The sequence below is a fragment of the Canis aureus genome, chromosome 1, assembly GCF_053574225.1.
Source record: "Canis aureus isolate CA01 chromosome 1, VMU_Caureus_v.1.0, whole genome shotgun sequence".
Lineage (NCBI taxonomy): Eukaryota > Metazoa > Chordata > Mammalia > Carnivora > Canidae > Canis > Canis aureus.
In genome coordinates this window covers 14,732,624-14,756,042 of record NC_135611.1, presented here as the reverse complement: position 1 = coordinate 14,756,042, position 23,419 = coordinate 14,732,624, and the positions used below count along the sequence as shown (strand labels likewise).

Here is a 23,419-nt window from a genome sequence, read left to right as displayed (position 1 = left end):
GTTTCATTCTTTTGCATAAAGCTGTGAAGTTTTCCCAGCATCATTTATTGAAGAGATTATCTTTTTCTGTTGCATGCCCCTGCCCCTGGCATAGATTAATTGACCACATAAGTGTGAGTTCATTTCTGGGCCCTCTGTTTTTTCCATTGATCCATGCATCTGTGTTTGTGCCAGTACCATATGTGTTTGATAGCTGTAGCTTTGTAATATAGTTTGAAATCTGGGATTGTGATACCTCTAGCTTTGTTCCTCTTTCTCAAGTTTCCTTTGGGTGTTTGGGGTTTTTGTGGTTCCATATGCATTTTAGTATTATTTGTTTTAGCTCTTTGGAAAAAACTATTGGATATAGGATTGCATGGAATCTGTAGGTTGCTTTGGGTAGTATGGACATTTTAACAACATTCTTCTAATCCATGAGAATGAGATGTCTTCCCATTTGTGTCATCTCAATGTCTCCTAGTTTTCAGAGTACAGGTTTTTTGTTTGTTTTAATCTCCCTTGACTGTCTATTTAACCTGTTGGATATGCAGAGATCAAAAAGTTTGGCAGGTACAGTAAATGGTAAATTGGTAAAGTTTCTATGGAAAGCTATTTGGCAACATCAGAACTTAAGTGCAGATAACCTTTGAATAGTTCCACTTCTGGTAATTTACCATCCAGGTACATTCCCACTGTATGCAAAGATGAGTGTTTAAGAATGTTTACTGTTGTGATTTCTGACCCGAGAAGACTAGGAACAGCTTGAGATGTCTACAGAAACTTGGTTTAACTCAATGGGACAAGTATTTTAATGTCATTGGACGTTCGTTCACTGGAATACTATGTGGTCTTACTGAAAAGAATGATAGCAAAAAGGTACATGAAGTAGTGCTGGGGGAGCGCAAGGTGAGAACAGTTAATAGAATGTCACCATTTTAAAGGATATGTACATGTTTGCCTGCAAAGAATATCTCTGAAAAACACAACAGTAAGGAGACTTATGTCTAAGGAAGAAAAGGGGCTTGGGGAAGGAATAAGACTGGCTGTTCACTTCATAACTTCTGAGTTTGGGCCATATATGTTCTTCACTTACTTAAAGCTGCTTGAAGCTATCCCTCTTCTGAAACACGATCAATTTACTTTTTGTGTGCAGATCGTTTCTGTTATTTCTATTGTTCTTCAATCATTTTGAATTTATTTTGTTTTACCAACTGAGGCCAGGACCTAAATCTGTTTTTCTTTCCAATGAATTGATTCTTTCCTGTATTATTATTGTTTTCCTACATTCCTAGGTATATATCGTATTCCTGGATTTCTCCTCTCAACAATCTCATTCTTGTTGCAGGATCACTTTTTATTTATTAGAACTTTACTAGTAGCTGACAGATGTGGTTTTTCTCCTCCTGGTACTCTTTCTAAATACTCCTCTGTGTTCTCAGATATTTATTATTCAGCTTAGGTATTTTAAAATGATGCATATGTGTTCTAGGAGATGTGCTACACCATGGTTCAAGTCTTAGTAATATCAGTGCTAGGGTTCTTTGTAGCACTGTCATTTTTAAAGAGTCACTATCAGTTCCCGTCCTCTTTTCCCCTGCCCTTCGTGAACACGTCCTAAGGCTGCTCAGTGGAAGAGGGCAAGGCAGGTAGCAGCTATGGTTTTTGAGGACATGCTATAATGGACTATAAAAGGGACCCTAAGTGGAGGGAGGAGTCAGTCATCCAGTCATGGAGATGGTGCTGGGAGGCCTGGCACAGTGTTTGAGAGGATGTATACATGAGAGGGGGCGGGCAGGGCATTTGAACTCAGCTGGTACTGGGAGGCTACCTGCCTAGGAGGTGGAAGGGGGCAAGAGTGGGAATAGATTGCTATTCTATTGTATAGAATAAGTAGGGGGTTGACCTAATTAGTAAATATATTAAGAATAGTGAGGACCAAGTTTCTCTCTATTGGAGAAGAGAGTTACAGTATAGAAAGGAAGAAGACCAAAATGAACCATGGAGAAGATGTCTGATTGGAATTGAAGATAGTGATGTGAACCCATGGTTTTTGGTATATATAGAAAGTTACAGAAATAAATATGGTTGTGTGTGTACACACTTGTTCCCTCCTCTGTTCATTGAGGGAGTCTGGAAGCAGCCGTAGCCAGGAGCCGTGGGAATGTCTGGTGTTCAGAGCTTGAATTGTAACACCATTCTCCACTAAACAGAACTAGGGCTCCTTGCAGGAAAAGTCGATTGTAGGCCTGGAGCAGGAAAAGGACAAGATGAGCCTCTTGTGCCAGAAAGTAAGGAAGTGCTCAAAGAATGAGGTGGCTTGGTCAAAAAGCTACAGGAACTGACTTTGAAGGGGCTCCTAGTGGTCAAATCTGGAGCATATCCAACATCAAAATAAATAAAACAGTAACATTGAATAAAATAAGAAACCACGAGTCCATGTGGAAATAAATATTGAATGAATAGACTGAATGAGGATATTTTACAGTATCGAAGTCCTTTTCCACAAAACCATGCTTATTATTCATAAAAGAAGGAAGAGTAGCTATAGAGTGGTGAAGCCTTGCAGATATCACTTTAATCCAGTAACGTGAACTTGATGAGAGATGAGGGGATCAGTCAGAATTACTACACAATAGGCTATAGCAAAAAAACAAAGTCTCAGTCCTATCATATTCCTGCTATGAATCTAATCTTGAAGAAATATCAGACAAACCCAAGTTGTGACCATTCCACAATACATAGGGATCGTCTTCTTAAAACATGAGAGCCAAGGGAAGGCTGAGGATTTCTCATGGTGGCCGGATGCAACATAGGATCTGAACTGGGTCTTTGTAGTAAAAAGGACACTTTGGGGTCAGTTGGAAAAACCTAAATGAGGTCTGAGGATTAAGGTTTTTTTTTTTCTTTTCTTTTTTCTTTTTCTTTAAGATTTTATTTACTCCTGAGAATGAAAGAGACAGAGAGGCAGAGACACAGGCAGAGGGAGAAGCAGGCTCCCTGCAGGGAGCCTGATGTGCGACTCATCCCAGGACCCTACCTTTGGATTTTAATCCCCAGCCATAGGTGATGTGTTCAGACCTGGAAATTTAGAGCAGCTCCTTGCTCAGTTGTCCTTCCATCTCTTTATTTCCCCTTGTCTTCCTGTCGACTATTTCTTTCCACATTTGTGTACACCCTGAACCAAAAGCAGACACTCAACTGCTGAGCCACCCAGGTGCCCCTGAGGATTACGTCTTAATACGTCAGTGTTAATATCCTGTTACTGATTGTAGGAGAATGTCTTTGTAGGAAATACTAAATGTCTTCCAGTTGTTGGGGTGTCAGAGATCAACTGACTATGGTTCAGAAAAAGTATTTTTTACTGTATTTGCAACTTTTCTGTAAGTTTGAGACTTTGAGAAGGAAAAAAATATTTCCATAAGGAGCCACTTTTAGAAATTTGTTTCCTGGCTAAGATGATAAGTATGTGGCTGACTCCTCCTTATTACAGCTGTTAGTCTTCTCCTCAGTGATGATCACAGAGGTGTGTGTGTGCATGTGTTTTGAGATCTTTTTTACTATAAAGGGGTTATTCAAGCTACTTGTGAAGAATGTAATGGAAGGTGTGATGCCAAAAGTCCCGAATTGCCCTTTCTCCAAATTTAGTCACTAGAAATAGCCTTCATTAAAAATCTTACAGAACTCTCCAGAAATTTTCTGTGCATGTACATACCTTTGAATTTATGTATTTACTGTGCAAATTGAGTTATCCTGTACACTCTTGTTCTGCCACTTACTCTTTTCATTAAATATATTGGACATGGTAACATATTGGTACATGTAAAAAGATTGCTGCCTCCTTATTTGCTACATAATCTATTTTTACTTGTATCATAATTAGTGGATTTTATGGCCATTTTTATTCTAAATATTTAAAACTACAAACAGTATTACAGTGAATGTCCATGTATGTCTCTTAACATATTTGGAGACATTTATCTGTAAGAGAAATCTGTAGAAATCGTTTGGTCATAAGTTACGCGTTTTTAAATACGTGATGACTCCAGATTACTTCTAAGGATTCTGAGGAGGTAGCAGCAGAAGTCTTTAATTCGGTTCTCCACCCCTCAGCAGACGGAAGATACTCTCATCTCTGCTTTGTCAGTCTCAGAGAGGGAGACTGTCTCTTATTTGAGTCTGGAGTCAGTCTGTATTTGCACTTTCCTGTAAATGGCTTTTTCCGTCCTTCCCACTTTGTATGGGTCTTACTGATTTATAAGAGAGTTATTTGTTGGAGAAAGGAGCCCTGTTGGTCATTATTTCTTGACCACATGGACAGTGGAGATTTTTATGTAGTCAGATATATTGACCTTTCCTCTGATGGTTTCAGGGTTTTGTATCCTGCTTGGAAAGATTTTCTTCTTCAAAAATTACATTTTTAAAACAGTTTTTCTTCCCCTAGTATTTCCCTTAAAAATCTTTGATTTGTGTGGCTAGTTTGTGGTCTCAGCACCACTCTCAGGATGTTAGAACACCTCACTCTCAGTTTCTGGATTTTAGATTAGTATGGTTATCATTCATGTCACGTAAAAAATGGAGCAGTTGTAGAGGAAGGGGGAATTGTAAGTGAGAAATAGGAAATTGAGTTTACAGGAGCAGTGGAGATGGGGTTGGTACAGGACACACTGCCTGAATACAGTTCCAGATGACTGCAAATAAGGAAGATGGAAATAGGGCACTGGAATGTACACTTGGGTGGTTTCTGTCATGTCAAAACATGATCTTGTTTTTCTTATTTAATGTGTTAGTTTATGGCCAGTTTGACTTTTAAATAGATAGGTGGAATTGCCATCATCTTGTGCTTCTGCATTACTGAGCCTTGGTTTCTGAGCGTGTGTGGACTTCAGGCCTTGGGCCTCAGTCTTGGGTGTGGCTTACACATCTAGCTCCTTGTTCCCACAGCAGAGACGCACTTGCTATGTGGAGTGGTAGGTGGCATCTAGGCTGTCTCTTGGGACCCTGACCTTGAATTCAAGGTGGGTCTGTCTGTCCTTGGACCAGTTGGTTTGTAAATGTAACTGGATAATAGGTTCCACCACTGCCTTTGGATTTTAATCCCCAGCCATAGGTGATGTGTTCAGACCTGGAAATTTAGAGCAGCTCCTTGCTCAGTTGTCCTTCCATCTCTTTATTTCCCCTTGTCTTCCTATTGACTATTTCTTTCCACATTTGTGTACCAAGAAGCAATTTTACCTAATGCACAAGGTAATTTTGGTCCATAGGGTCATCCCTTCATATGGTATTAGATTTTATAATTAGTATGAATGACTGCTAAAAAACTTGGGGAGAAATTTAGGAATTTGATTTTATTTTTTAAAAAGATTTGATTTATTTGAGAGAGCAAGAGCAGAAGCAGGTGGAGGGGCAGAGGGAAAGGGAGCCCGACCCAGGGCTCGATCCCAGAATTCTGAGATCATGACCTGAGCTGAAGGCAGACACTTAACTGACTGAGCTACCCGGGCATCCCAGAGAAGTTTAAGAATTTTAAATGAGCATTTAAATTGTTCAGAAGTAATGGAAAGGGATTTGTCTATTAAGCAGGGTTACAGTTTTGTGTGCTGTGAGTGCCATAACCTTGATGAATTGGTAGTATTATTCCCTATGAGGAGAATAAAGCTGAGAGGCTAAGTAACTTGTTTACAATGAGTCAGCTTTTAAGTGGTTGAGCTGGTTTGCAGATCCTTGAGGAAACTTTCCATTAGACTGTACTGTCACTGTGCCCCTTATTGCAGGTCCCTTTGTAGAGAAGACTTCCAGCTGGAATATTTTAATTACATTAATCAAATGTGGGGAGAGCTGATTTTCAAAGATAAGGGCTCAGAAAGATGGTACGACACACAGTGGAATGAACCCTTAGTCATGCCTTCAGATGTAGTAATACTTGTGACTAACCAGACCACCACCGCATTCCGCAGTTTCCAGGACCCTGAGCACCCCCACGTCCTGGGCTCTTAAATTTAGAGTGTGGGAAGGTGCCTTCATGGGACAGGCAAGTGAGGACAAGTACACCTGTGAAGAAGGGTAAAGGAATTGCAATACTTACTCTGAGCAGAAAGATGGCTATTGGACCACGGGGACAACAGGCTGAAATAATAACATGCATATTTTTTGCCAGCATTGCAACCATACCACTAGATTATAGATTAGAAAAAAAAAAAAAAAAGCCTGTTGATTAGATTTTTGTGAAGAGGCTTAACTTTATTCACTTTCTCCTATGAGAAATACATTAGAAGATAATATTCTTTTCCTTAGGAAAACCATGTAATTTTTATACCTGGATGAAACTGCCACATATGTTTGCCTTACAGCCTGAGCTGAGACTCCAGTGGATTTGTACCGTGTGAAATTAATGCCTCTCTTTTCTTTCTGTGCAGGCAGCTATTTTCAACTTCATCCCAAGCTTTCCTACAGAGTCAGCGAGTGCACAGCTTCTTTCAGGCCATGCCACCAGACCCCCTGCACAGCCTCAGTAAGCTCCTCTCCTCTTAGAAAGCAGCTCTTTTCATGCTTAGAGTTTTCATTTCACTGTGCTGCCCTGTGTGGATGGGGTGATCGTTTAGTGTGAGTGGAAAAGCCCCCGGTGGCATACAGTTAAGAGACATCTATAGTTCTCAGTGACGGTCACATTACAGTTCTAAGGAAAATACCATGTGAAAGCTGATGTCACCAAACACTCTGATTGCAAGGCAGAGGCCAGCTGTCTCCAACTCATGGACACGCTGGTTCCTCTGGGTCCTTGTCAGCCCTGGTGGCAGGGTCATAGGGGGACCACGCTGCTGAGTGCATGGTGTGGAACCTCTTGGAATCGACCTTCCCCTTCTTGGGCCCCTGCTCCAGTAGTGACCTCCTCACCCTCCCGGGCTGAAAACCCTGGCCTTCCCCTTTCCACGCTTCCTCTTGCGCTCAGCCGCTTACAGGCCAGGCCACACTGTCTCTCCTTACCCATCCCCATGGTGGCGGTTAAGCCTTTCTTTCATGCACACCCTGCACAAAGCCTCGCTCGCCTCTGATTCTGGTTTCTCCCTTTACTGTAACCTAGCCCAGGATTACCTCAGGGATCAGTTGGGTAATCCCCTCTTCAAAACTTTAATAAAAGTTCAGTTTGAAATTCAAGCCCTGCCAGGAGCCTCCTTGTACCTTCCTGCGAGTCTCAGGCACTGACTACTCTCTAGCTTGGCATCTGCTCAGTTCACCTGCCATTTCCTGTCCCAGTGCCTTGGCTCGTTGTGCACCTGAACTTTTAAATGTCCTTCCTTTTGGCACAGCCGTTGAAATCACACCTATTTTAAGACCCAACTGAAATACTGCTTCCCGAAGATTTCCCCAATTATTTTCTTCTATTCCTGTAGGTTGGATTCGCCCCTATGTCTCATCCTTTATTATAGTTGGCCTTGTGTTTCGTTTTAGGCACAACTTTTTCAACTGCCTTTTTAAACAAATACTTGGCCAGAAACACAAATGGGGGCTTTTTAGGAGAATGTGCTGACTTCCAGCACAGCCACTCTGGCAAGTGGCTATTTATTTTTTTTAATCTTCGGTTTTCAGCAAACTCATATTTTTCTTGTACCTAAAGGGGAAAGAAAATGGGTATTTCCTCATTTTTAAGTGGAAGAAAAAGAGATTTAAAAAAGTAAGATGATTGGATATTATAACATGGATTAACTTGGTCATGTTTCTCTAATAGGGTGTGTGTGCATGTACATGCACGCTCCTTAAATATTTTAAACAAGTAGCAATTAGAATTAAGACTTTTGATGACAAGTTGATAAGACAAAATGAGCAACTCCATGGTTAAATTTATGTCTTAGTGGTAGTAGTAGCTTTTTTGTTGTTTGTTTGGGTTTTTTTTTCTTTTTTTTTAAGGAGAATTCTAATCCTACAACTGTATAGATTTAACAGTCAGTGCTTTTGCTGGAACGGAGTATGGGCACTTTTGAAGGAATATCATTAAATAGCATATGTTTAATTCTAAAAAAGCATCGAAACACCAAAGTTAAACTTCAAATTCAGATTTTAACAGGCTGCCCAGGGAAACTAGCCCAAGTGAGTAGTGCATATATAAATAATAGAAAACTCATCACGAGAGCTTTTACAGTATTTAAATTATGAGTAGTGCTAAAGAAGCTAATAGATTTGAAGATAATCAGATTGTTGTGAAATTGAATGTATTAAAAGTGCATGTTTTGAGATTGGGGAAAATCTGGCCAGGATGTCCGCACTGTTTCACCAAAGAACACATTGTTGTCGAAGTTCATTTGCACTTTCTAAAAAAATCGACAGCTCTACCCTTTTTCTCCCTAAGATAGAGAGTGTTAGTCTATATTCTGACAATTGAGAAAACAAATGTTAAACTTCTGAATGACTTCAGCATTAAACTCTGGAATCCCACCAGTCTGGATAGTAACAGAGAAGTTATTCAGAGCTTTCAGGATGTGTTTGGTGGGTCAGTGCTGGTCCACAAATTGCTTGTCACTGCTCTGTAATAGGAGAATAGAAACTGATAGTAGACACTGAGAGTGTGTAGCAGTTTGACATTGCCACACATGATCATATTTTATAAAAGTAATAGTTCACAACACACTAGAAATTTGAAAACCTCCCCACACACCGATGTTTGGGAAGCACTAATCCAGTGCTGCTTCTCATTTTGCACATGAGCACGTGGGGGGCTGGCAGAGGCGAGACACCTTGCTCCAGCCTGTAGTTCTTACAGAAAGAGCAGGCTCCGTGACTCAGCGTCCCCACTCCCAGTCCTGTGTTTTGTGCTATGTCACTTTGGTTTCTTAAAGGGCCTAACTAGTAGAAAAGTTCTCTTTCCCACGTAGTTTTCCACTCTCCTCTTTTTGGGAGAAAAGGAATCCTAATCATTCTGTGTGCTCTGTTTGTTACATTTTTCCTAAAAAGTTAATAATAATGAATGCTTCCTGCAGATAACTTACAATCCTCTCTGAAGACTTCTAAAATATTAGAACACTTAAAAGAAGACAGTTCAGAAGCTTCAAGTCAAGAAGAAGGTAAATGTATATTCATGGGAACAGGCCATTCTGCCTGATTGGGTCACAGGGAGAGGCCAACAGACTGTCAAGACAGGTGAAGGAGCTGAGGAACAGACATCTGGGAACTCGGAGTGTGAGGGCTGGCATTATAAGTAAATGAGGAAAAATAGATTAGTCAGTAAATGATGTTGGCTGGCTTTCCAGTTGAAAAAAAGACTTTATAATTAAATCTCTACTTAAATCATGCACAGAAATTTCAAGTGAATAACAAAATATATGTAGCATATAAACTTCATGTAATAGTAAATTGTAAAAGCGAATTTTGAAATGTTAATAATCTGGGACAAGAAGGCTTTTTTTGACGAAACAGAGCATGCATGACTGTGGAGATCTTTCTAATCTACATTAACTGAACACGAGGCCCAAAAACCAGACAGTTAGAAGACATTTACAGGATATCCACAGTTGAAGAAAGACTACATCCAGACAGTAGAAATATTCTTCCGAAAGTTCAATGAGGACATCAGTCTGATTGGAAATATGGACAAAAGATAAAGATAGTTCAAAGAAGAAGTTTGAATGGCTATTAAATAGTGTTTAGCCTCACAAGTAGTCCAAAAAATGCACACTCTAAAAACAGTAAGATGTCATTTCAGATTGGCCAAGCGTTTTCAAGTCTGACATTACCAAGGATATGAAGTAATGGGAACTGTGATCCACTGCAGATGGGAATATAAATTGGTACAACTCATTTGGACAGAAATTTGACACTATGTAGTGAGGTTGGAAGTAATTAATTTTATGCTACTGCCCGGCAGTTCTGCTGCTATGAAAATTGTTGTCTGTGTGCCCAGGGGATGGAGACTGAAATCCTCACAGCAGCCTTGTGTGTAATAGCAAATACCTGGGTGTTTGTTGTAAGTCTTCATAAAAACACACACTAGAAATATTACAACTAATTTAGCTCTCTGTAGAGGGAGGGAGTTAGTGGAATGGAGGAAGGCCTTCAGTTGTTTCTGTGATATATTTTTGTTTCTTTTTTTTTTTTTTTTTTTAATTTTTGTTTCTTAATTAAAAGAGGCAAGTATAGTTAACCCTTGAACAACATGCAGGTTAGAGGCACTGACCCCCTCCCCATGCAGGTGAAAATCCGTGTTGAACTTCGACTCTGCCACAACTAAACTATAACTAGCCTGCTCTTTGACTAGAAGCCTTACCAAAAACGTACACTATTAACACATAGTTTGTATTTTAGGTGTGTTTTATACTGTATTCTTATAATAAAGTAGGCTAAAGAAAAGAAAATAATAGGTTTATAGTAGTGTACTTACTCATCAGAAAAAAAATCTGTGAGAGGACCCTCACAATTCAAACCCATGTTGTTCAAGGGTCAAGCTGAATAGAGAGATCTGAAATGGTATATTGGCGTTTCTTACATTAATAGATGCACATCTTTTGAATGTTTGAGACACTTCATTTTTTTAATGGTTAAAAAAAGAGCCTGAAATGGCAGCTTCTTGTTTTGCAGTGGCACATCATAGCGAAATTCCATAATTTTTAGACCAAACCGATTTGCTCTTGGGTGGACCATATTTGAGAGGATATTTAAGAAAATTCAGTGGTCCTGTGTGTCTTTGAAAAATTGCCTCTTTAAGGAATTTTCTGTGAAAAATGCTTATAAGTGTTCTGCACGGTCTGTTGATGCTGTCATGGTCACATAAATTAGTTGCATCATCCTTTTGGATTTTTGCAGAAGCATTTGGTATAATGAACTGTTTTTTCCTCTACTGTAGATGTGTTACAGCACACCATAATCCACAAGAAACATACCGGGAAAAGTCCCCTTGTGAAGTACGTATCTAATTTCTAAAACGTAAATGTCTTTGTGCATTTTTTAATTAATTGACTGTGTCACATTTGCTTTAAGTACTGATACTTTTGGCTACAAGTCTGCCATTTTACTATTGGCTTGTTATTTGGCCTTTTCTGTATTACCTTCCTTTTCTCTCCTTTCTTGCTTTAGGGGTGGTTTTTATTCTGCTTTCCTCTTCTCTTAACCTTGATTGTTATAGATCGTGTTCCCTTCTTCTCGTGGTTACCCTAGAGATTGTATTTTACATCTTTAACTTACTAAAAGTCTCGTACCAGTTGTGCTCGTACCACTTCCCCCATGAGGACCTTTAATCACTGTCACCCCCCTTACGTTCTCCCTGTATCAACTATAAATGTCATATTTACGTGTCGTCGTTCTCTCTGTATTTCGACCTCATGAAATCTCTCTTCACTTGTCAGATTTTACCATTCCAGTGCCCTTCCTTCCCCACATGCCTTAGCATCCTTCTGTGATTGTTTTCCTTCTAGCTGAAGAACACTGAGTATTTCCAAAGTCATACCTGCCCGTAACGCCATCACTTTTATTTTTGCCTGGAAAAAAATGCTTATTTTGCCTTCAGTTTTGCTGGATGTAGGATCTTACGTTGGCAGTTACTTCCTGTGAGCTCTGAAACTCAGGTTTTCCTGTCTTCCTGTTTAATGCATTTGCTCCCTTGCCTCATGTCCTCTCGGCCCACCTCTGCCTCCCCTCACATTCCTCCTGTCCTACCTAAGCTGCAGGATGTGCTGCCTTCTGCCTCAGAGCCCTGGCTGATGATTCTGGGGACCTAATTGGCCCTCCCCAGAAATGCAAGTCAGTTTGCTCCAGTAATCCGCACTCAACCAACCAATGGGGGAGCTCTGGCTCCCTGTCCTTTGGATAGATGATTATTGTAGGAGGTCCCATCCAGTACTGAGGTCTCCCTCAGTAAGGGACCCTTACATTGGTGTTTCCTCTTTTCCTATGTATTCTGTGCGCTCGTCGTGCCTGCTTCCTGGAGTCACCTCCCGTATCAGCTGTGTTATCCCAGATTCTACTTTTTTTATACAGGGACTAAAAAAAGACAGCTGGCGGGCAGCCCCAGTGGCTCAGTGGTTTAGCGCCGTCTTCAGCCTAGGGCGTGATCCTGGAGACCTGGGATCAAGTCCCATGTCAGGCTCCCTGCATGGAGCCTGTTTCTCCCTCTGCCTGTGTCTCTGCCTCTCTCTCTGTGTGTCTCTCATGAATAAATAAATAAAATTTATATATATAAAAAAAAAGACAGCTGGCATTCATTGTTCAGTCTTACTGTTGATCTTTGGAAGTTGGTGTGCTTTTCAAACTGATTGCTTTTTAAGATTTCCTCATTGGTTTTCAGCACTTTGCCTAGGATGTGTTTGTAGCTGCCTTAGAATGAATTCTTCTCAAGTCTAAAGCCTGATACTTTTTGGGTTTAGAGAAGTCCAAGCCATTCTCTCTTCAGATGTTGCTTCTGCTTGATTCTCTTGTTTTCTCCTCTGAGACCTGGACTACTCTGGATGTTACACTTTGCCCCGTGTGTCTCATAAACTTCTCTGTTCTCTCATGGTTTCTTCCTCTCGGTGCTCTGGTCTAGTTTCTTCTGACCACAGTTCCTCCTCACTGATTTTGTTCATCTGTTTCCATCCATTGAGTTCCTAATTTGTTTCTTTTACAGTTCCAGAGCTTAAATTTGGTTCTTTTTTATATTTTCCAGGACTCTTCCAAAATTTCCCATCAGTGATGTGTTTAAGCACTGTTATTTTAAAGGCTTTGCCCAGTACCTTCCTTCTCTGGATTCTTTTTGGGTCTATTTCTGTTGTCTGTTTTTTTCGGTTTTTGGTCACATCCTCCTATCCTTTTACATGCCTGAGATATACACAGTACTAGTCAGTGATCCTTGCAAAACTGGGGCTACACACTGGGTGTAAGTGATACGGGATGACTGTGGCAGAGAGTCTGAAGACAACGTGCATTTGTTACTAATTTCCTGAGAGATAGGTATTATTAATAGATAAGATAGCTGTGCAATAGTTTATTCTCATAGTATACTTTTTTTTCCCTTAGAGATCTCACTAGGCATTTTGTAAAAAAAACAAACAAAAAAAAAAACTGAGAAAAGGGTTGCTATAGCTTCTTCGTTATATGATATAGTGGGTTTGTTTATTGAGGATAGATTTTCATACTCCTATAAACTTTCTCTGTAGCACTATTGGTACAAGTTGTTCTCCATTGGATGGGCTCACCATGCAATATTCTGAACAGAATGGAATAGTGGATTGGAGAAAGCAAAGCTGTCCCACCATTCAGCACCCGGAGCACTGTGTGGCCTTAGCTGACCAGGTATTTGAGGCTTTGGTTTTTGTCTTTGTGCATTGCTGCTCTGTAAGAGTCAAGTTCTCTGTGCATTAGTATGTCAGATAGTGTAAGTGTTGGACTTTAAACTTAACTGAAATACGGTCTGAGCTCTTTTGGGACCTAAAAAAAATACCTTTTATTTGCTCAAAAATTTGGTACATTTTGCTCAAAAATTTGGTACATTTTGATATGAATCCTATGGTGTTTATTCCAACCAGGGATAAGTTAAATTGTTTTGCTAATTCTTTTGCATTTGAAATAATTATTCATATTTCCATCACTATCTTGCTGTCGTGATGTGAATTTTGAAACCGACCTTCCTTCATGGATCGTTAGGGCAGTTTCCCCACACTCCTGAATGTAATTAGGAAATATTTGCTTTCTTAGGAGTTGGCGTAATCAAAGTGCAAAATGCTCTCAAGTGTGATTGTTAGGTACCTTAGCACCACAGATATAGGGGAATGCTTACCACTGCAGCTGTGGAGAGAACTTTTTTCTGGAAAATTAACCTGATTTTTATTTCTGGCCAACACTCAGATCCAAATGTTAACCTTTACTGCAATGCCTTCTTAAAAACCAAAGCATTGAAGCATACTTGGAGAAATTGTATGTCACTTTGGTCATACTTAATGGCCTGTTTTCAGAGTCCATGTGATTATACCTTCTCTCTACTTCAGTGCCTACACCTTCCCTTCTTAAAGTCGACAAAACTGTTTTTGCAGTTTTAAAAACCTGAATGTTAGAATACTGTTGAAGGTGTAGCAAATACCAGTTGTAGCAAAAACACTTGTGTTTAATTTTGTGGTCAGAAGAAAGAATCCAGGTCCATTTTAAAAGCAAAATACAAAATAGATTTTTTTTTTAGATCAGTATTATTTTGCAGAGAATGTGCAAATTTTAGTGATCCAGGTAGGTAGCTTCAGGAAATAGGTTAGAAATCAGAATTTATTAGAATATACAACCGGCAAGGTGTCACTTTAATGTTTGATCTCAGAATAGAAGGGTAACTAACTACACAAGTATGGTTTAGTTTTCATCTGTGTGTCTTCTCTTTATTCTTTCCATTAGCATTCAACTGAAAAACGAGGCTTATCATCAATAAATAAGAAGAAAGGAAAGCCACAAATAGAAAAGTAGGTTCAATTTAATGTTTCCAGTAATAGAAATTGGTAAGAATGCAACAATGCAGGATTTGACTATGGGTATGTCTAATTTATATTATATAGAGTACTTTTCTTTTAGTTTTCCTCCTATTTTTACTTCTAGGCTTAATTCTTCAAAATTCAAAATCAACAAATGCAGATGATTGAAATGAAGCTATTGCCAAATATATTCAGTTTGGAGGGGCACAGAACTCTCAGAACTGTACACTAAAGGGATGAATCTTGCATTTAGATTATACCTTGCTAAATTTTTTTTTATTATAAAAAATTGAGAATTTTAGTTACACTACTTACTGTGTTCTCCAGAGAACCTTATAAAACGTGTTGGGTAATGTATATACTTTTGGTTTAGGGAGAAAATGAAGAAAACTGACAACAGATTGAATAGTAGAATAAATGGTATTAGACTCTCCACTTCTCAGCATGCACCTGGTGGTTCTGTGAAAGGTAAGAAAGTTTTTCTTTGAAATCCCCATCAAATACATATACTTAGCATGATACCTATCACAGTAGGTATTGAACTATTGTGTCAAATCCTGATATACTTTGATCCTGCACTGATGCAGATAGCAATTTCTGAATTAAACCATTCCAGAGTATTGATGGAGTTAATTCAGGAAGTGGGATTCAGCTGGGAGGTCAAGCTTTTCCTTTGCCACAGTTCTACCTACCCACCTTCTCCTTCCTCTGGTAGCAGCCGGCTGCTCATTTGTTGCTTCTCAAGCTGATCCCTGCTCCAGAGCAAAGGTCCAGGACCTGGCAGATCTTTTCTGCCCTCATGGAAGCCTGTCCTTGTTCTTGTGTAAAGTCATTTTTTAGAATCTTGTTTCATGTTTTAGTGCTGATTCTTTGGAGGGGGTGGGGGTGGTTATGGAGCTTTAAGGGAATTCAGACACCAGATTTTTATTATATTAGATTTGATTAGTTTTCATTTATCCACTTTTAAGAGCTCTTCTTGGTTTTGTATTCATTTGAGAAATGTCCTTTCTGCTGGTTCATTGATAACTTTTCTGTCATGTTTACTATTAATAATAAAGATAAAAGAGAAGAAAAGCCCATAGATTTCTAGGAGAAGGTTTTTTGTTCATGAGTGTACCTAATGCATTTGTCGATTGCACTGATCTCACAAATGAAGGACTTTTTAAATTTAAATTTTATCCAAGTATTAGCACATTCAGAGTGATACAACATAAATAACCAGAATATATATATAGTTTTTATGAAGTGTGCTTTTAAACCAGGTATTTATTCAGAGAGATTGAACATTGATACAGGAAATATGGTTGCATTTTGACTTTAAAATCATCTGGCCAACTCACTGAATTAACTGTCTTTGGGGGAATAAAATGACATGGAAAAAAAAACCACGTCATTGATGAGTTAATTGTAACACTTAACTATCTTTGAGGTTTCCTGTGGTGGTGGCAGCTAAAAGGAGGAGGAAAGCTAAAATAAGAATGACGAAAGGTCTCTGTCAATAGAGGGTTGGAAATTCCTTCCGGCACATCTCCCTGGTCTGTTCTTCCTCCAGAGCATTTTCTACACTGCCCGCATGTTGATCTCCTCGATCCCTTACTAAATTGGGTCATTTCCCAGTCAAAATTTCTGTCAAATAGTCCCACCCTCAAAAGGTTGCTCCGTCTCTCATCTGTCATTTAATTTGGGAGCTGCTGCCCCCCCGAAGAAGCATGCAGTTCTTTCCTCTTCAGCTTTGCATTTACAGAGTTGTTCTATGGACTTTGCTCTCACACACCTATGGGGTTGAATCTTGTACTTACCTAGTTGTGGAAATGTGTGGCCTCTCTGAAACCTGATTTTTCTCATTGACAAAACCTCCCTCCCTAGAGTGAAAAAATTAAGTATGGTTACATCTGAACCAGCATCTCCCCATTGCTGAGCACACAGGTGTTTAATAATTTAGTTCCTTCTCCCTAGTCAAAGACAGAAGAAAACATATACTGTGTGGGTTATGAAGAACTTTGGCTCTTCATTTTCCAATATTCTGAAAATACAATCTCAGGATTTTTTATTAAAATAAACTTTATTCTCAGTCATGAATTGTGACTACTAATCAAACATCCCATTGATGTCAAATGTAGCTCAGATGTTGCCAACTCCAATTTAAAAAAAAAACCTCTGTTTATTTATGTCCCTTTGAGATAGTAGGGTATGAAGAAGGAATTACTTCTAAGCGTTCAGTAAACTCAAGATGTATGAAAGATTTTTTTTTTCTTTATGGAACAAGTCCTGAGTGTCATAAAGTGTAGACGCTGTCTTGAAGTTGAAAATACCAGGTCCTTCTAATGTGTATGTTGTCGGTATCTTTCAGTAAATAAGAGAAGTATCACTTTTTTTTAATCTTAAGGTTTAACTTCTATTTTGCATAACAATACATTTCTAGAATTCCATATTCTAAAGATACACAAGGGAACAAGAGAAGTCCCTTACTATCTCCCCCTTCATGTTGTGTCCTCCCCAGAAACCAGGCAGTCCTGTTTATCATCTGTATTCTTCGTGGCATATTTGCTTTTAACACCTCCAGCTTTAAATCTCTCTACTAAAAGGACTCGTGCTTTCCTTTATTTGCGTCATTAAGAACTTTGTCCCAGTGTATCACCTGTGTTTCCTCCACCCCATTCTTGTGCTGCAGATGGTGGCAGCAAAAACTTAGGGGGCCCATGAGATAGTTGACCTCTCAGTAATTCTTTTTTTTTTTTTTTTAGTAATTCTTTTAAGAGATTTCAGAGGCTTAAAAATCTCCAGCTTCCTTTAATAACCCACTAATCATGTGATGTACCTACATGGTTCTTTAGTCCACCTTTCTTCTGTTTGTTCATACATTCTCATAACCAGGATTTCATTGTTAGAATAGTGGCTAATATTGTAAGTTTCTGCGTTTTGTCCTCTTCATAATGTGCAAAACCTTTTACCCTTTGAGACCTAACAAAGTGTATGCTTCTGTTTGAAAGGACAGTGAGTGGACCATCCTTTGACATAATTGTTTCATCCTCCCTGTCCAAACTTCCTGATTCCAGACCATCACCTATTCTTTTTTTAAAATATTTATTTATTCATGAGATACATACACACACACACACACACACACACACACACACACAAACACACAGGCAGAGACATAGGCAGAAGGAGAAGCAGGCTCCATGCAGGGAACCCGACGTGGGACTCAATCCTGGGTCTCTAGGATCACGTCCTGCCTGGGCTGAAGGCAGCGCTAAACTGCTGAGCCACCCTGGCTGCCCAATCACATAATTTCTGATGAGAAAAATTCCAAAGAAACTGCACCTTCTGGATCATTAAAAAGGGAATTATGTTTAGTATAGATTTAGATTTATGGATTTAGATATTTGAAAACTGCAAATTATTTATTTGATAATTTGGAGATTAGAATACTTACTAGCTTCATTATCTAGAGTAAATCATTCTATAAATTGTCATTTGGAGAAATTGCTGCCACGGTTCTTATAGGTTTAGTTTTCATTAGTCCAGTTTAATGCCAGACTGTTTGGCCACTGTGACACATTAAATGGTCTTCAGATCACCATTACTGGTGACTTGCATCCCTTTCCCTAGTCGTGTTGTGACTGGTAATGCAAAACCCATTACCGCGTATAAATATACTCCAGATTACTTTTCTGTAAAATTATTACTTGCCCAAGTAACTCCTCTGCCATGTTTTTGTTTTTGTTTTTGTTTTTGTTTTTACGGTCCCATGAGATTTTATGCAGTTTTCCTTTGGCAGTTTGGCATTTTATTACCCAAAGGCAATTAGTAACATCTGCATTCTTGAGGACTTTTTTCTTTAGTATCTCCTCACCATTTGAGTCCTTGGGCTAGGCAAGGTCATGCGTAACAGTACTAACACTGTTATAAATTTAATATATTCAAAAGACACAGATTAGTCAGCTAGCATATTCATTACACAAAGCACATCTTTTTTTCTAACATGTATTTTGTCCAAGTGATTACCTTTTGTTGCTTCTACCAGATTGGCGTAGAAATGGTTCACTCATCTATATAGTACTAGAATCCCTCTAGAATTCCTTATATGAGGACTTATATACTAAACATGTGTTCAGTGCTTGCTGCAAGACAGAAGCTATGTTAGCTCCTGGGTTTACAGAAATGAATAAAACAGTTATCTAAGTGTGGGCCAGTGTAGGAATGTCCAGTACTAGGTATACCGATAATCTTTTCTCTGTGCTCAAAACACATAAAGCCAATTGGTCATGGCAGGTTCTGTATGACACCCCCTACCCCACCTTGTTGCGGGCTTGGCTTCTGGGCAGAACTCAAGGGGCTACTCAGTCTACTAGACGGGACGTATTTAACTTTTTTTAAATACTCAGGCATAGTGATTTAATTGAATAAGCATTTTTGATGGTTCCATTCTTAAGCTCTATTAAAGAGTGAATTTTCCAACAAGCTCTGAGAATTTAAGATATCTAGGGTTAGAAAATGGCTCAATGTGCTGTTATTGAGCAGGCCCTACAAAGAACCTTAACTCTGATTTTTTAAAGTAAGATTGACTTGTTCCTCTGCCTTTATTTTAAGAGTGTATTTATTATTCAATTATTTTCAATTAAAACTGTTTTAATACTGAATTTTTCCTAGGTCAAGGACAAGCCTTTTAGGTGCTTTTAGAAAAACTGAAAAAGAAAACAAATTTTACAGCTATAACTACTTCTAATGGTTCAATTAAGAAATTAATTTAACTACTTAACGTGATTTTTAAAAGATAGAATTTTTATTTTTAGATGTGAATTTGGACATTGGATCTGGACATGACACATGTGGGGAAACCTCTTCAGAGAGTTACAGTTCTCCCTCTAGCCCACGACATGATGGAAGAGAAAGCTTTGAAAGTGAAGAAGAAAAAGACAGAGGTTTGCTCTCTGGAAGGGATATGGGGGTGGCAGAGGAAAATGTGTGTTGTCTCTTAAAAGCAGTCAAACATAAGTAATTTTTGTTCCCATAAATGTCATTATTGATTTTAAATTTAACTGGTATAAAGGGTGTCTTATGGACCACTGACTTGGCATTTCCTAGCAATGTTGATTTTTTTAAAGCTTATTTCCCTGCATATGAAATTAAGTGGAAAGAAAACAATCATGGTAAAATGGAGTTCAGTATAGAAAGATTGAAAGTGTGTGTGTTGCTAGAGGTACATATTTATAATTTATATATCTTCCTGATGTATCAATCCTTTTATCATTATTAAAATATCCTTTTTCTTTGTCTCTAATAACAGTTTTTGCCTTAAAGTCTATTTTATCTGAGAATAATGTAACCACTCTAGCTCTCTCTTGGGTATTATTTGCAGGATACTTCTTTTTTTTGTTCTTTTACTTTAAGCCTATACGTGTCTTTGAATCTAAAACGTATCTCTTACAGACAGCATGTGGTTGTATTATGGCTTTTTAGCCATTCTGCCCATTTCTGCCATTTGAGCAGAGTGTTTAATCCATTTGATTTTACTGTAATTACGGATAATGTAGGATTCACATCTGCCATTTTGCCCTTTGTTTTCTGCATGTATTGTGTCTTCAGTTCCTCCTTAAAGAGAAGCTCAGAGTCAGCCAAAATTGAGAGTGCAGGCTTTCTCAGGTCTTTCCCAGGCTTACATACAGCCCTAGACATAAGCATGGCCTCTAGATTTTCAGGAATGTGTGAAAGCTTTTCAAAGCTCCCTGTGGGGGGGGGGGGGGGGAGCTCCCTGTGGACATCTCATTCTTTAGGTTTTTTTTCTTTTACGGTTTTTTTAGTCAGCTTATTAGCCCCAACTGGTAATGCTGCCTCAGGTGGCCAGGTTGTTAAGCATTTGCTGCTGATTGATTGTGACAAATGCCCTGTGGTAAGCAGCTATTAACATAGAATGAGCTCAAAACTACTAGACCAACAGGGACATTTCTTTGGGGATAGGGCTTTTAGATAGCCCCAAACCCATGCTTCTTCTAGTGGCTGCTAGGTTGCTCATTTATATGGCTACTGTAGGTGTAAAAGTTTTCATTTGTAAAGCTACTTCTGAGCTGGAGAAAAGTACACTGGAATTAGGGCAAAGTAAAATGCCACAGCACTCACTATTCTTAAGAGATTCAAAGGCTTTTCTAGAATAAACACTCCGATTCCTGTAAGCCTTTAGTTAATTTCCAGACTTCTGAAGAGGCAATTTTGACAGTTTTTTCAGGATTCTTGTTCCTTTTATGCAGGAGTAGAGTGTCAGAGATCCTTACCCTACCGTTCTGGAAATGAGATCTCAAAAAGTGTATGTTGAATGAGGATATCATTCTTTACACATGATAAAGACATCTGATTGGTAACATCTTGGTTTTAAACACCATGCTAGTGGGAAGTATTAATAATGATTTTTCTTGGGCCACAAAGATCTATAGAGAGCCTTAGACCACAGCATTTCAGCCATGTGTGGCCTCTTCCTGGGCCGTGTATAGCTCTTTCCCAGACCTTAGCTTCTGTGTTAGAGTATCAGGCCATGTCTTAGGGAGCTTTGGCAGTAATGCTGCTGCATCTTGTACAATTAAAGTCAGTCTTTACTGTGCACTTGTTTTGAAGTCCTATAAAATGTAGTGTATAGTGACTCTACCACCAGTTCTAATCTGAGGCAGTAGTACTATTCTAATCTGCATTTTCCTCATGAAAAAGAAAAAAAAAATGGAAATAATTGCCCAGAGTTCTTAATGAAGGTTAAATGAGAGAATGTTGATGCCTTGTCCAGAATAGAATAGCTTTCAGTGTGTTTGATTTCACATGCTATGCTTGATTCTGTAGGATGTACTAAATAATAATCCTGGGGCTATTAGGCTAATAGTGCATACTTGGCCTCTTTGTCAGAATTGTTAGGAGTACATCTGTACACTTGGGCTATTTTGCAGCCTCCCCTTCCTGTCAGATAGGGTGAGTTGGTGGCCTGGATGGAGGAATTTGCCCTTTTTCAGATAGGCTCAGTTATCAAGTGACTAAATTGAGCCTTCCTTAAATGAAGAATCATTTGTGATATCTAAAACCAGCAGGAGGAAAATATCCACTGTGGTAAAAAGCTTTAATCATTTTTAGAAATTTGAGGGTATGAAAAGGTTGCTTTAAAAAGCATGTGACTTTGTTGTTGTTCTGTTGTTCATAATGGGGTTTTTGTTTTGTGAGACTTCATACTTTTGAAAGCCAAAGCAAAAAAGGGAGAGACCATCTCTAATTAGCTAGATTAGTCCTTAACAATGCTCAGAAAACCATTTGGGATCATTTAAATTCATGAGGCCGTTTGCTGTGACTTAAGATTTAAAGACAGCCCAATTTATACGGAAATTTAGTTAAATACCTGAAAAATGATTATGTACATTGTCTTTGGACTTACATGTTTAACTGTGTATTCCTATGATGGTTACAGATACAGATAAAATGCCTTGAATAAGTTACTAGTTTTGGGATACTTTTTGTTTTGAAACATTTAGCAAGGAACCACCTCAGTTATTAAGGGAAGTTTATGCTAGAACCACTTACTCATAAATTGAACCTCTTCTTTCTAGATTATAATAGAGTTAGTAACACTGTTGACATTCCGTGTAACTAAGCAGGTTCTGTTTAACCTTTCTTGAGGTAGGCTACTACTATTTATTTTGAGTATTGTTTCCAAACTTTTTAACATCCTCATTGACTATAGCTAGTTGTTACCTTAATATATGTAAACATTTTAAGCAGTGATATAGTTCTGCTTGTATTTATGAGCAAAAAAGATATTAAAATAGGCACTACATTTAATTGCATGGTCTTCCTACATATTATTGCAGTATTTGGGTTTATGATATCTACAAATTATGAACTAGACTTCTTTTGCCCTTTTTATACCAGAAGTCAGGAAGCCAGGGGAAATCTAGATTGAAGCTATTTCTGTATACAAGCATAAGAGTGACTGCAGCAATAACACCATATGAAGTGTAATTTTGTATTTGCCTCTTTGCTTTTCTGTCATGGGAGAAGTGGCAGTGCTCTTACGTTTGTGTTGCTGCCTGTTTTCTAACACCGTTTGTTTTAGGACTTTAATAACAGTAACTTTACATTTTCTTTTCCCCCTGAAATAAAAGTAAGAATATTTATTCCATTCTCTTCCGTTCCCTATCTCTAGATATTTGGGTTGAGGGATAATCTTGTGACTGGGCTCCTTTACGTTGTATCATGTGTGTGAGACACACATGAAGACCTTGGGTTGGGCAGTGCAGAATACATATCAAGTGAATTGCCTAAAATTGATAAGATTCAATCCTTTTCTCAATAATAAGGTGGTCTTAAATAAATCTCAGTGTTTATATTGTACTTCATTCAGGCTCCAGTTAAACTTTTGTTGCTCATTTCTCCATGGATTTTTTTTTTATTATTAAAGACTTAATTTCCTTAGAGAAGTTTTAGCTTTACAATAAAATGAAGAGGAAGGTACAGAGATTTCCCATGTACTTCTGCTGCCACGTGTGTAGCCCACCCCGTTAGCAGCACTCACTAGAGCACTACAGTTTTTACCAATTATGAACCTCCATTGATACGTTATTATCACCCGGCGCCCATTATACAAATGTATAATACTTTGTATTTTTGTATTTTCCATTACAGTGTCATACAGATCATTTCACTGCCCTGAAGTCCCCTGTACCTTTTTGTCTCTGCCCCCAACTCCCCATCCTTGGCAACCACTGGTCTTTTTATCATCACCACGGTGTTGCCTTTTCCAAAATCTGTACATTTTTTAAACAAAGTCCATAGAAAGCTGGAAATTAAACGAAAGTCAGCTTGGTGATCAGGAAACCGAGGGACATATTTCCTTGTTTCAAACTGCAGAGTTCATTTTAGATATACTTAAAATTTGGGCCATCTGGGTGGCTCAGTCAGTTAAGTGTCAACTCTTGATCTCAGCTCAGAACTTGATCCTCGGGGTCATGAGTTCAAGCCCTGTGTTTGGCTCCACACTGGGCGTGGAATCTACTTTAATTTAAAAA

General features: G+C 38.7%; 1 protein-coding gene across 4 annotated transcripts in view; it reads left to right on the top strand.

Annotated features, from left to right (window-relative positions):
* Nucleotides 1-23,419, top strand: part of ZCCHC2 (zinc finger CCHC-type containing 2) — a 63,625-nt gene that overhangs the window by 30,218 nt on the left and 9,988 nt on the right. For all 4 annotated transcript variants that reach the window (XR_013375983.1, XR_013375990.1, XR_013375979.1 and 1 more), the window contains exons 6-12: nucleotides 6,393-6,487; nucleotides 8,949-9,032; nucleotides 10,808-10,865; nucleotides 13,092-13,227; nucleotides 14,311-14,375; nucleotides 14,758-14,852; nucleotides 19,181-19,309. Coding sequence is in view for 1 of the 4 variants with exons in the window: in XM_077891055.1 (XP_077747181.1) it covers nucleotides 6,393-6,487; nucleotides 8,949-9,032; nucleotides 10,808-10,865; nucleotides 13,092-13,227; nucleotides 14,311-14,375; nucleotides 14,758-14,852; nucleotides 19,181-19,309 (662 nt within the window). In the remaining 3 variants the exon portion in view is untranslated. The remainder of the gene's footprint in view (nucleotides 1-6,392; nucleotides 6,488-8,948; nucleotides 9,033-10,807; nucleotides 10,866-13,091; nucleotides 13,228-14,310; nucleotides 14,376-14,757; nucleotides 14,853-19,180; nucleotides 19,310-23,419) is intronic.